General features: G+C 35.5%; 1 protein-coding gene across 1 annotated transcript in view; it reads left to right on the top strand.

Annotated features, from left to right (window-relative positions):
• Window positions 1–14536, top strand: part of IPO11 (importin 11) — a 210218-nt gene that overhangs the window by 131580 nt on the left and 64102 nt on the right. The window contains exons 25-27 of the mRNA XM_087862132.1: window positions 1852–1947; window positions 2625–2738; window positions 9051–9172. Coding sequence (XP_087718258.1) covers window positions 1852–1947; window positions 2625–2738; window positions 9051–9172 — 332 coding nt within the window. The remainder of the gene's footprint in view (window positions 1–1851; window positions 1948–2624; window positions 2739–9050; window positions 9173–14536) is intronic.

Raw genomic sequence — 14536 nt, 5'->3', positions numbered from 1 at the left:
TAAATGAAATAAGATTATTTCTCAATATATAAGCAACATGTATGCAACAAGCTGTTTTTGTCTAATTTATTGATAAACTTACAGGTAGATTGATTTCTGGACAGTGAGTTTAGTTTTTACTAAACTTTTTACTTTTCTCTATTAAAAGCCAGCTCCCCCCCCCTTTTTTTATAATTAACACACGTATACTGTTTCAGGTGTACAATATAATGTTTTCAGCAGTTCTATACATACTCAGTTCTCAACACAGTAAGTGTACTTGTAATCCGCTTCACCTGTATCACACATCCTCCCACCTACCTCCCTTCTGGTAACCACCAGTTCTGTTTTTAAGAGTCTGTGTTTTGGTTTGTCTCTTTTTTTCTTTGTTTTGTTTCTTAAATTCCACACAGGAGTGAAATCATGAGGTATTTGACTTTCTCTGACTTATTTCATTTAGGATTATACCCTTTAGATTGATCTGTGTTGTTGCAAGTTACAAGATTTCATTCTTTTTTATGGCAGAGTAATATTTGTGTGTGTGTGTGTGTGTCCCACGTGTTCTTTATCTTTTCATCTATAGGTAAACACTTGGGTTGCTTCCATATCTTGGCTGTTGTAAATAATGCTGCAGTAAATATAAGGTGCACATATCTTTTCGAATTAGTGTTTTAATTTTGGGGGGGGGTAAATAGCCAGTAATGGTACTTCTGTTTTTAAGTTTTTGAGGAACCTCCATATTGGTTTCCACAGTGGTTGCGCCAGCTTGCTTTCCTCCCGACAGTGCATGAGGATTCCTTTTTCTCCACATCCTTGTCAACACTTGTTTCTTGTGTTGTTGATTTTAACCATTCTGATGGATGTGAGATGATATCTCATTGTGACTTTAATTTGGATTTCCCTGATGATGCATGATTGAGCATCTTTTCATGTGTCTGTTGGATTATGTATATGTCTTTGGAAAAATATCTATTCATGTGATCTGTTCATTTTTAATAGGATTATTTGTTATTTTGTTTTGATTTTTCTTTTTGTGTTGAGTTGTATAAGTTGGATTGTCTTTTTGTTGTTGTTGATGGTTTCCTTTGCTATGCAAGAGCTTTTTATTTTCATGTAGTTGCAGTGGTTGAATTTTGGTTTTGTTTCCCTCGCCAAAGGAGACATATCTTGAAAAATGTTTCTGAAGCTGATGTCTAAGAGGTTACTGTCTGCATCTTCTTCTAGGAATTTTATGGTTTCAGAAATCACATTTAGGTCTTTAATCCATTTTGAGGTTTATTTGGTGTATGGTATAGGAAAGAGATCCAGTTTGATTCTTTTGCATGTAGCTATTTGAGTTTTCCAAACACCATTTGTTGAAGAGACTGTCTTTTTCCCATTGCATATTCTTGCCTCCTTTGTTGATGAATTGACCATAGAATCGTGGGTTTATTTCTGGGCTCTCTATTGTGTTCCACTGATCTGTGTGTCTGTTGTCATGCCAGTACCATACTGTTTCGCTTATTACAAAAAAGCCAACACTTTTGAAATGCGTTTTGCTGACTCTATTAGTGCACCATTTTGTAAGGGCTATCTGTTTAAAATGCAAATGTAATAATGAACAACATGATACCTGTTATTAGGGTGTGATTATATAATTCTATGCGAGATGTGTCTATTATACACTTCACATCAAATTTTATATCCTATCCGTTTTTAATGGATTGTCTTGTAAAAGTGTGTCTAGTGCCAGAATATTGAATACCTTGTGTGTTTGTGTGTATTCTGAGATTTAGTGTGTGATATTTAATACATTGTTTTCTTTACCTGTATTTTACATGAACCAGTGACTTGGATTATTAAGTGTTACCATTGAGTCTTTCTGGTTTTTAGGTTGTGGAAAATGCCCTTAAAGTGAATCCAGTATTAGGTCCACAAATGTTTCAACCGATTCTACCCTGTGTTTTCAGAGGTATTATAGAAGGAGAGGTAAGATTTTCCATAAGCTTCTAAGGGTAGTAATGGACTCTAGGGTTCTACTTTCAATTATTTTTCCTTCTTCTTTGGAAAATTATTTCTTCTTTGTTGTTAGATATAAAAAGAAAGCTTTTCTTATTATTGAATTGTTTTTAAGTAAATTAAGTAATTTTCAGGATAATTATATAGCTTGGCCTTTTCTTTATCCACAAACTATAGCTTCTTTTTTTTTTTTTTTCCTTTTTGATAAATCTCTCACTGAAATGCATGTGTATTCATCCACAAAGAGTAATGGGAAAGAACAGTGCGAGTTGTAGTACATATGGAATATATGAAAATACCAGTTATTTTCTAAGTCAGTCTCTTAAGTGGATCCACATAACCATGTATTATACGAGTATTTACAGTAATATAAATAAATAAATAAGCCGTTGGTAAGTATTCTTTCTGTGTTCCTCTGTCTTTAAAATTCACATCATATATATATGTAGCACATGTATATTACATTGTCTGACATATATTTAGAAAGTTATAACTCAGGTAATACTGGCAGTATATCCTAAAGCGATTTTGAAGGAGAATATTATTTTATATCCCTGTTGACTGTTACCATGTCTATGATTGTTCATAGTCATATTTATACTCATACCTTGATATAATTTTATGTGTGTTGTATTTTGATTATACAGAGGTATCCTGTTGTGATGTCAACATATCTTGGAGTTATGGGTCGAGTCCTGCTACAAAACACAAGTTTTTTTTCTTCACTTCTTAATGAGATGGCACATAAATTTAATCAGGAGGTAAGAATCAAATTACTTACATTGAAGAAAGTCTTTTCAAATAAGGATTGGAAGTAATTGGGGAAATAATAAATCTACAGAACTCTTGTATTTAAAATTTTATATTTTAAAACTTTAATACCTTATATTGTACCTCTGATTTTGAAGAAGAAAGAAAAAAGAATCTCTGAATGGCAATTGAAATTTACATTTGTTCTCTTTCATCATAGTCAGTTTTATTCTGCTTAACCGTAAGATGGAATTTTGATTCATTCATGGTTGCATTTTTTTTTTTACTCACACTTAAAAAGGAAACAAATATTTTACATATAGTTATTTACAATCTTTGTTCCATTCCTTTATTGAACTTACTCTTAATGTCATGTGGTGAGTTTCTAACATAATCATTATGGGAAGTGACTTTTTCAGCAAAGTCTTATTTAACAAATACTGTAACTGAAACCAACTACCAGGGAAAGTATAGAATAGGTTCTTGAGTGAGTTGGTTGCTTGAGACTGTATACATTATATTAAAATATGTTTTTTATGTATTAAGTCCTTAATCTTTTAAGATTTATAAGATGTAGAAAATTGAAAGTACTTGAATGATGTCTTTAGAATGGAGGCAATTTGTAAAATCTTTTGGTTTGTGAAACAAAACTATTTCTACTTCAAAGAAATCTAGAACAAGAAAGTGCAAATTTTAGAACGTACATAGTTTTTCTAGAGTTAGATTTAGGTATAATCTAATTAGAAATCCTAGCCTTGGTTTAGATGAATAGATAGGTAAGATTTTTCATTACCTTTATTAAATTTAATTGCGATGGGGTAATTAAACAGTTAAATGAGTTTATTCAGTAGAGTTCAGCAAAATTTGTTGAGTGATTTTAATAATAACAATATATTTAACAACAATATAAATGTCATGTATTATACTAAATTCTCACAAAAATCCATTGAGATAATAGTATTTTTATTTCCATCTCACACATGAGAAATCTGAGGCTTCTAGAGATTTACTGACTTGCTCAATTTCACACAGCTAGTAAATGATGGAGCTGCTTTATGTACTCCAGCAACCTGAGTTCAGAGCCTGATATCTCAGTGACCACACTGTGCTGCCTCCTGTCCATCCTGGAACAGGCACTTTACACTATACACTGGAGACACTTGATTTGACAAGCCTAGAGTAACCTTCAGGGAGAGAGTACTTGAACGGGCAGTTGCACAATAATAGTATGAATGCTATGTCAGAGATAGGTTCAGTGTGCTGTGGGAAGAGAAAAGGTATCTACTATGTTACATTTTTTTCCAGGTTTTTTTTTTTTTTTTGTGATAAAATACATATAACATAAAATTTATCCTCAACGATTTTGAAGTATATGGTTCAATACTTTTAAACATATTCATAATGTACAATCATCAGCACCATGCATAGGCCGCCTCCACTGGGCTTAATTTCCTATTAAGAAATAGTGAACTGTGGGGGCGCCTGGGTGGCACAGCGGTTAAGCGTCTGCCTTCGGCTCAGGGTGTGATCCCGGCGTTATGGGATTGAGCCCCACATCAGGCTCCTCTGCTATGAGCCTGCTTCTTCCACTCCCACTCCCCCTGCTGTGTTCCCTCTCTCGCTGGCTGTCTCTATCTCTGTCAAATAAATAAATAAAATCTTTAAAAAAAAAAAAAAGAAAAGAAAAGAAATAATGAACTGTGGCTACTGCTGGTACTGTTGGAACCCACTGGCAGCGTGAAAGATTGAGGAAAGACCTGGTATCATTGGTTCAGACTTATTTCCAGTCCTGTCTTTAGAGCACAGGCTTTTCATGGAATACTTCTTATCGTTTCTCTTTTCATTTTTCATTATGAAGAGGACTTTTTTTTTCCCCTCAGAGAATTTGACAAAACATGTCAAGCCATCTTTTTTGAGTGTAGAGATGAAGTGAATTAAATAGTATTCTGGTTCGAATGGCTCCTTCTGACGGTGAGCACACTTCTGAAGAACATCAAAAATATATGCAAGAATTAAATAGGGCTAGGCAAATGAGTTCCAGTAAATCTAGAGAGCTTGGAAGGAAGCAGGGATCTTGGAGAAAGATTTCTCAACACTTGAAAACAGTATGATATAGTAGAGTAAGCCAAGTTAAATTGAGAGTGACTTTATATCTATGGGAGAGGAGCTGGGCTCATTGCAGAAGTCACTGTTAGAACAGTTTGTCCTCCAAGCGTTTGTTATTCAGTCTTTCAGAGTTACTTGTTTATGTTGAGTGAATAATGAGAACTTTTTAGACTGATCACCTAATTTAGAGCTTAGAGCCTTGGGGTATTGAAGAATGATAGTTTGTTGTAAGGAAATTTCCTAGAAAATAAAAGTATTTGTAGGCCCTTTTTTCCCTTTTTCTCCTGCAGGGGTAGCCTCTCTTTGGGTATGAACAAGTGTTTCAGAACTCGGGGTGGGGAAAGGGCTTTGCTGATGAGGGTGTCTCACTGTTCAGGATCTAGATTTTCATTTTATGTGGGAGTGGGAAAGGGGATTTATAAGGTTCTAATTGTTCCTTATACAGATTCTCAGTCAGTTTTCCTGTTTTGAGTTCTGTACCTCACGTCTGCCTTCTTTGTGGCCTGGTGATTGCAGGGTTCTCAGAACCAAAGCTGCGTACCTTAGATTGTTACTCCCCTGGCAGGCAGCTTGGTTTCGGGCTTTTCTGTTCTGCCCAGTCGCTTACCATTCTTTCGTCCACCCGACATCTTCCAAACACTGTTGCCATCTTTACCCAATGTAGTTTCTCTTCTTTATAGACCCTATGGGATTATTCCTTTGCTTTTTATATATCTTTACTTCGATTGTAGTGGGGTTTCAGGGGGGTCCAGCAAATGCATATTTTCAGTACTAAGATTGTTTTCATAATGTTTATATGCTTCCAGGGTAAATAATTGTAAAGATATAATAAAAATGTTTGTAGCTGAATAATTTGAGTAGTATTACTGGTTTATCTTTGTACAAAAGGTTTGTTCCATTTGTCCTATTTAGAATTTTCAGACTTTACTGAACGTTTACTTCAGAGCAACCATGCAGAGTTTTCTAATATGTACATAGGATTTTATCACATCCTTGTTGCAAACCTCGGTTTTGAGATTTTGTTTAGATTGAGGAGGAAGTCTAACCTGTCTAATGTAGGTTTGCCTACAAAGGCCTGCCGTAGTCTGGTTCGTGACTCCTTTAGCCACTTCTGAGCCTCCTTTCGGAGCTCATTGGTCAGCCGTTCCTCACACACAACATTTTTCAGTTTCTTGAGAGCGCCTGTCTTCCTCTTGCTCCAGGGTCGTTGCATACAGACTCTTCATTCCCTGTCCCTCAAACACTCCCTCCCAGTCTCTCACCTTCCTTACCTTGATTCCTCATCTTGTTCTGTTCTGCTTTAAAGCTCAACTCCTTACATTTTGCACCCTACACACCGTTCTTGTTTTATCCTTGTTCTGGCTCTGTTCTTCATGCTCCTCAGAGTCAGCAGACTATGTGTGGCCTATGGGCCAGATCCAGTCTGCTGCTTGTTTTTGTCAAGTCTCTGAAGAAAGAATGGTTTTTATATTTCTTATTGGTTGAAAAAGTAATAGTATTTCCTGACACATGAAAGTTATCCAAAGTTTTGTGCTGGAACACATCTGTGTCCATTTTTTACATGTTGTTTATGACTGATATTGGGAGTCGAATAGTTGCTTCTGAGAATATATGGCCCACAAAGCCTTTAATATCTACGTAACTGTCCCTTTACAGATAAGGCTTGCTGGTCCCTGTGTTCTAATTGCTTGTTTAATTAAAGTTCCCACAAATTCACTGTTTTGTGCTATTATTATTTTTATAATGAAGAAAATAAATAAGTTACAAATAAAAGTAGACTATAGAGATATCTGTCTATGCTGATTGAATCTTTATTCCAACCAGGTACATTATTGCAGCTTTAGTTGAATTTATTACATTTTAATGATAACTTGATATTTGCTTTCATAATGGGTAGTGGTTTGTTTTGTAAATCTTGCTTACTAGACAATCATTGCAGTAAGTCTGGAGAGCATCTCTACCATTTGTTTCCAAATTAAATATGAATTGAAGATGTGGTATATATCAGAAGTTACCAAATGGTCGTGTTTCATGGTTCCCTTAGTGTGTTTGTAATATTTTCACAGTGCTCATAGGCCAAAAGAAGTAAAAATATCTAATAATTGCTTCTATTAAGTGGTTGGGTCCAAACAGCTTAGTATGTATTTTTGTCCTGATAACTTAGTAGTTATTGAAAAATAATACACAAAAATCTAAAGAAAGAATAATATATTTATTTCATTCTTAAATATCCACAGATACTCTCTAATGGAATTTATGTACCTCTTGAGTACCACTCAGATTCTCAAACTTCAGAATCTGATTGGACTTTCCCACCTTCACTTTTTGTTTTACCTGGATTTCTGGGTACTATTTTGCAAAGATAAGAAGTAATCATAAGGAACAATTTTTGCAGTATCTGACCGATGTTTCTGTGTTTCTCTGAATAATTATAAAAAGTTCATTGTGGCATCTTAGGATGCAGCACACAGTTTGCAGAGCTCAAGTATAAATAACTGTCTTGAACTAGTAAGTGTTCCCTTGACTGTTTATGTTTTTTAAGATTTATTTATTTATTTTATGTATAGAGAGAGTGCTTGTGGGAGCAGGGGGAGGGGCAGAGGAAGAGGGAGAGAAGTGGACTCCCCATGAGTGTGAAGCCCTTCCTGTCCTGGGGCTCCATCCCATGACCCTGAGATCATGACCTGAGCAGAAATCAAGAGTGGGACGCTTTACCAGCTGAGCTACCAGGCGCCTGTCCTTGACAGTTTTTTACTTTTAAAAAATGTTGAAGTATTTCTTGGAAAAAATGTAGAGGCATAAAAGTAGAAAAGTGTGGGAACTGAAGATTAATTTGAAGTTACCAAAATCTAGGAGGTAGAGATTTTGATATTAAGTGCATTTTTTAAAGTTGACAAGTGTTTATGAGGCAGACCCTGAGATTCACTTTCAGTCTGTATGATCAGCACAGTTGGTTGTGTTTTACGTTCTAGATTCTAAGTGTATTAGTCAGGGTTCTCCAGAAAAAATAGAATCTGTTGTGTGTGTGTGCATGTACTCATGAAAAGACAAGAAAAAGAGAGAGAATGTGAGAGAGATATGAGAGAATGGGGGGGAGGAAGCAGGGAGGGAGTGATTTTAAGGAATTGGCTCACATGATTATGGGGACTGGCAAGTTCTCATTTTTTAGCGAGGGCTGAAAACTCAAAACGGGATTTCCGTTATAGTCTTGAGGCAGGATTTCTTCTTTTCTGGGAAACCATAATTTTTGGTCTTAAGGCAAAATTCACCTGATTGAATGAAGCTCAACCCACATTATCTAGGATAATTTTTCTTTAAGTCAGCTCCTTGTACATGTTAATCATATCGACAAAATGCTTTCATGGCAACATCTAGACTAGTATTTGGCCATACAACTGGACACTTTAGCCTAGCTGAGTTGGTAGGTACAATTAACCAGCACACTTTCTACTTCTGTATTATGTTGATTTAATTTTTTTCTTTAAAGATTTTATTTATTTGAGAGAGAGAGGGAGTGTGAGTGAGAGTGTGCAGGCAGGGGGAGGAGCAGAGGCAGAGGGAGGAGCAGACTTCCCATTAAGCAGGGAGCCCGATGTGGGGCTCAGTCTCTGGACCCTGAGATCATGACCTGAGCTGCAGGCAGACGCTTAACCTACGGAGCCACCCAGGCGCCCCTTGTGTTCATTTATTTTTAATATAGCACATAATGTCCTAGAGACTGACTTATTTTTCTTTGAAATTGTGCAGTTTGGGGTTGTAATCTGCCCTTTCTTCTGAAAGTGGCAACAAATCAGTCCAGCAAATTACACCTTAAACATGGAAATACCTAATCATCCAGCAGAATAACTATAACCTAAGTACAAGTTGACAATTTTGAAAAATGCCTGTACTTTTTTAATGTACCCGGAAGAATGTATTGGATTGGTGATTTATTAAATGAAATTACTAAAATCACTCATGGGCTATATACTAGTTTTGAACAGTCTATTTAGCTCTCAGAATAAATTGGCTCCTAAGATTAATTAGAGTCATTTTCTGATTTTGCTCAAATTATTCCTTTCCAGTTCAAGGCTTGCCCCAATTTCTTACATTCCAATTCTGTGGCTTGTTGGAATTGAACTTTAACTATGCCTTATGAGGTTTTAGCCTTTAACAATACTTAGCCACAAGTGAATAGCATTTCAAATATTTCGAGATGCCTTTTGCTCTTTTTTCAGATGGACCAGCTTTTGGGAAATATGATTGAAATGTGGGTTGATCGCATGGACAACATTACGCAGCCTGAAAGGAGAAAACTTTCAGCTTTGGCTTTGCTTTCTCTTCTGCCATCTGATAATAGGTAAGGAAATGTTTTTTAAGAATTTGTTTCTTTAAAGCATCAAGACATTATCACCCTTTTTGGCCATTGGTATTGCTGCATGTTGCTGGGCAGTATTGTTTTATGTATATTTGTGCTCATTTTGTTAGTAGTTAATGCTGGGGCAGGTGTTGGTCTGGATCTAAAAAGTAGTGAATGGGGGTGGTGGGCACTGCAGTTCAACTTGGTCGCATTCATTTAATAATTTAATTTTGTCTGAATTTTCATTTTTTTGTAATCAGATTTTATTTGTTTTAGGTCCTTTTTTAATATAAGATGAGTATGTAATATAATGTCAGTAGCACTTCATAAAAAACTGTCCTCCTAGTAATTCAAAAGAATATTATGTAATTTGTTGGTTTTTTTAATTTTGAATTATCTCTAAAAAAGCTTGCCAAATACTTTTTTCTCATTACATTGATGACCTCATTTTATTATAGCGTACAAACTTTGTTAAAATTCTCATTTCCGTAAAGCAAATGCAAAATGCTTTGCTTTGGACATTAAATAAGAATATCTGTTTTCTTTATTTTTACCTCTGTCTTTGTGGAGTTTTGCATCACCTGCTGTTTTTTTGTACTTTTAATTTTAAAGGCATAAAAGCAGGTCTTAAGACTTGATTTTATATGAGAAGAATAAACTAGATCATTTTGTCTTAGGGAACTTTCAAACACATCTATCCTAATGATAAATTAGTGAAATAAATCCAGTTAGCTTTGGACATTGTTAAAAATGTAGGTATTATTAATTTCTAGTATCATAGTTTGAATTAAGCACATAAGTAATTGTTTTGTCCTAACGCCATAATAATAGGTACTAATTACTGAGCACATACTGTATGTCTTTATATTTTGCTTCATGTTTGACAGTTATATCTCATTTAGTTTTTAATATAGTCCTGAGGCATAGGCATATTATTTTCTTTTTATAGAGCAAAGAACTAACTTAAAAATGTAAACTAACTTGCCTAGAGTGTGGCATGTGGTGTGACATAGGGCATATTTTGACCTGGGGCAACTTGATTCCCGGGTTTGCTCTTTTTAACTACCAGGTGGTGCTCTTTCTCAGGTGGACATGCACAAGACCAGTATATTCCCTCACTGTGAAATTGGGTGGCATTTTATTAATTTTTGAAAACTGGATTTTAGCTACCTGTATTTTATTGCTCTTTCCTTTTCTTCATGAATAAATAGTGACTTGAGATTATTCAGGCCTTTAAAATGGAATTGTTAAAAGAACCTGCTCTTTGGCAGTAGCCAGCACGCTATGCAAACATTTGTGAAATAAATTTATGAATGGAAAAAAATGCTAAGGTTAGAAAAGCACATTAGGGTTTTCTCTAACATGAAATATTGAAATCACTGAGGGTAAATAAGAAATGACACACATTAGATGAAGAAGGATATCTAATTGTATCTAAAGCATATTTGTTTCACATTTTTATGAGACACCTATTTGGTTTGATATTTAATTTGATGTAAGTGTGTGGTCAAAAAATACTTTTTTTATATAAGTGGCCAAAATAGTTGGCTTCTTTAAGGAAAATACAAGGCTTCTTCAAGTCAGGAATAAATGGGTGGGGGAGCTCATGACACCCTGTCTAAATTGAGGGGCAGAACTTTATTAAGACTTGGAGTTCTCTTAAACATTAAGAGTTCAGATTGAAAAGTTGGGAGGAGATAGTCGTGATAGGAAGAGTGGATCTTGTTTTTAAAATGAAGTAAGTATTGCAAAATGTTTTGGGCACCAGTGAATTCACATCATCTTAAGGGTACCAAGAAAGTTTTGAATAATGTAGTAATAGAATTTTAAAGAATAATTATTTAACTTTATAGTCAGATTAGTGACTAAAGAAACATCGAGAGATACAGAAAATGTAATGATCTGCAAACGAACAAAAAACTTAGTTGCTGTATAAGTTTGCCACATAGTCATGGCTCATGATAGAACTTAAAAACACTTATATTCACATTATCTAGTGGAAGGTAATGTGGAAATTTAGATCAGCAGTTTTATTGTTTTATCACTTTTCCTCTACTTAAACTACGTAGTTGGAGTTTAGGAAAAATTTCCCCTTTCTGCATCCCCAGTAATAATACCTGGTTAATTTCCCATGTAATAGTAATTTTCTGTTCCTGCATTTCTTTTAGACATTGCTGTGTAACATTTTCCTTGCTTGAAATAAGCAGATCTGTAGTATAGTATCTGTACACCTATTCATTAATTTATTTTAAAAATATGTGTTAACCACATATGTTCTAAGGAATGTCACTTTGTGCTTGATGATATTTTACAGTATTCTGAATTATCACCAATTTAAGGATTCATGATTTTGTTGGTATCTGCTGGGCACATTCTTGTTTTATCTTCTTACCTTCTTAACATAGTACAGTCTTTTTTTTTTTTTTTTTAACTTGTGCAGTGCACCTGTCTTTTGTCCTTTTTGTTTTACTATTTCTCTCTTTAGCTGGAATAATTCCAGGTTTGAATATTCTCCCTTTCTTAGGATCTGTATTTAACATATAGGGAATATTTTCTTCATCTGATTTTTGTATCATAACGTCTTTTCATGTTTTCCTCCAAAGGCATAGATTACACAAAACTATGATTTGGAGATGAGAATGAGAATAATCAAACTTTACTTCGACTTTCTTCTCTAAAATACCAGTTCATCTTCCAGCTTCAAAAACACAATTTCATAATGCAGTTCTAAGAATTTCAGGTGTGAATAAGTATTCTTTGAGAGCAAGTGTTGTGAGAATTTTGACTTTGACTTTTAAATTTAAGGGTGTCACTAATGGGAATATTTAAAATAAGCCATTTGAATAATTATAAAAGAGATTGGCAAAGCAGCATGGTTTTTAGGTATGACAGCTTGCTTTCCAGGAGAAATTGCCTTTATAATAAACTCCTAGAGTATCAGATTTAGTAAACCTTCTTGGTTTGGACACTTGGTACCTCTCCATAATTCTCGCTTATCTCAAAATTAGTACATGTAATAGCCACATTTGGAAATTTATTATTATTTAAGGAATTTCTAAGATAGTCTCTAAGATAAATCATTTTACAACTTTTAAAACATTAGACTAGTCAAATCAAGATCACAGGTTCCAAAGAGTAGTATTTTGGTGTTAAACATAGTTAAATAAAAGGCAGTTTATAATTTTTACAGTGTAGACATGTTGTTTTACCTGTTTACCATGTTATGTTTGGTGTAAGCTGCCCATTTTTAAATGAGTATTTAATATGATAGACTTTTGGGGTACCTGGCAGGCTCAGTCAGAAGAGCATGTGACTGTTGATCTCGGGGTCATGAGTTTGAGCCCCACGTTGGGTGTAGAGATTACTTACAAAATTTTTTTTCCAAAGAAACATGATAGACTTTAGTTTTCATCCCTTAAAGTTGGAAGCATGTTTTACTTCTAGGTCATGTATTCTTTAGTATTTTTTAGTATTTGTATTTTCTTTTATCTGTAAATCTGTGCAGATTTTAGTAGCTTTTCTTTTCTCTTTTCTCTTTTCTTTTCTTTTCTTTTCTTTTCTTTTCTTTTCTTTTCTTTTTAAGGTGTATGTATTTATTTGACACAGAGAGAAAGAGAGAGAGCACAAGCAGTGGGAGAGGCACAAGGAGAGGGAGAAGCAGGCTACCTGCTGAGCGGGGAGCCGATGTGGGTCCGATCCCAGGATCCTGGGATCATGTCCTGAGCCAAAGGCAGGTGGTTGACTGACTGAGCCACCCAGGTGCCCCTTTAGTAGCTTTTCTGTAGTAAAAATTGGTTCTCAATTTTTTAGTCTTTCACAAGAAAAATACCTTAGAAACATTGTGTGTGCTAACAGCTTTATTGAGATGTAATTCATAGACCATGCATTTCGTGCACATAAAGCATACAACTCAGTAGCATTTAGAATATTCACAGTCATGCAGCCATCACCACAGTTGATTTTAGAACATTTTCATTACTTCCAGAAGGAAGAATGTACTCTTTTGTAGTCTTCATTCTCTCACCATGCCCCCCCCACCGCCCCCCAGCTCAAGGCATCAGAGCAAGGGCTTGAGGCTTGAGAGCAGTAAGGCTGGAGAGTAGAACACACATCCTAGAAAGGCAGGGCCTTCAAGGTAGAGTCAGTTTTATTCTCTGTGATGAATTGTGCAATTGTTAGTTTCCATCTAAGAATACTGTTAAAGATAACCTACTCATTGGCCTGTGGGGAAATTAGTTTAATCCATTTTGCTGCTGCCCAACTTGTCACATATTGGAAATGCTAGGATTCAGGTCTTTAAATTTTGATCTAGTGTTCGCTTGCCTCTTTGTTGCCAGCATTCAGTCTTTGCTTATTCCTTCATTTATTTGTTCAGTAGACATCACTAAATATGAATGCATCATTAGTAGGTCCTGAGTGCTTTAAAATGCAGGTTTTATTCTTATTCAGATAAGGCGAGGCCATCAGATCAGGGGACAATTGCCATTGAAAGATATTTTGTCCGATTCACAGTTACCAAGAGGAGGATGCGAGCCACATCACACAGAACCACAAGGAAACAGCAGGGTTGGTGTGGAGACAGAGGGAGCGAGGGGACAATGTGGGCAAGAGCCTTTATTCCGTGGGAAGGAATGGGAAAGTGAGGGTAAGGAGATTTAGGATTGGCTAGTTTAAATGATTTCAGTAGGCTGTAGGGTGTAGGCACTATTGCGAGTTGTCTGTTACCTGGCCCTATGGTGATTAAGGGCAGGGGGATAGTGGCCCTGAGTGTTAGAACCTCATGAAAGAGGTAGTTGGGTATGGGCTCTGGATCCCTTGGTTTGCATGTGTAATTTATGCAGGAAGGCAGTCATTTACTGTCTCTCTGAAGTGGGTAGCCCTGGGAGGGGCAGTCTTTCCAGGGTCATTAAGGCCCCAACTGTCAAACCATCAGCATACGGAAAGTAAGGAGGCATGATTAATACACCGAGTATTAACCAACCTTTGTTCTTAGCACCATGTTTAACACCTTAGTAGGTCCACAGTAAGTTTAATGAATGAGTGACGAATTTAGTACTTATAGTAAGAGTGTGCTGTTTTTTCTCCCAACTAAGTAACATTTTTCTGAACTTCTAAAGAATGTTTGTGCCTGAAAAATTAAGCTAATTTGATCTCTCAGTTTGTCAGTCCTGGGAGGAAGTATAGTATACTTTTTGGTCACTCTGTAAAGTACTACTTGAGGCAGTAAACAGATCATTTTTCAGTTTTGTCATATTAACACACCATAAAACATTTTCACATTTAGCAGCCTTAAAAAGGAGAGGGTTTTTTTTTTATAGATTCTCTGATTTGTAGTATTGTTGGAAATTAAAGAGTTTCTTGAAT

This window comes from Ursus americanus, chromosome 5 (assembly GCF_024610735.1).
Source record: "Ursus americanus isolate L20-20 chromosome 5, mUrsAme1.1.p, whole genome shotgun sequence".
Classification (NCBI taxonomy): domain Eukaryota; kingdom Metazoa; phylum Chordata; class Mammalia; order Carnivora; family Ursidae; genus Ursus; species Ursus americanus.
This window is presented reverse-complemented; position numbering and strand designations above follow the sequence as displayed.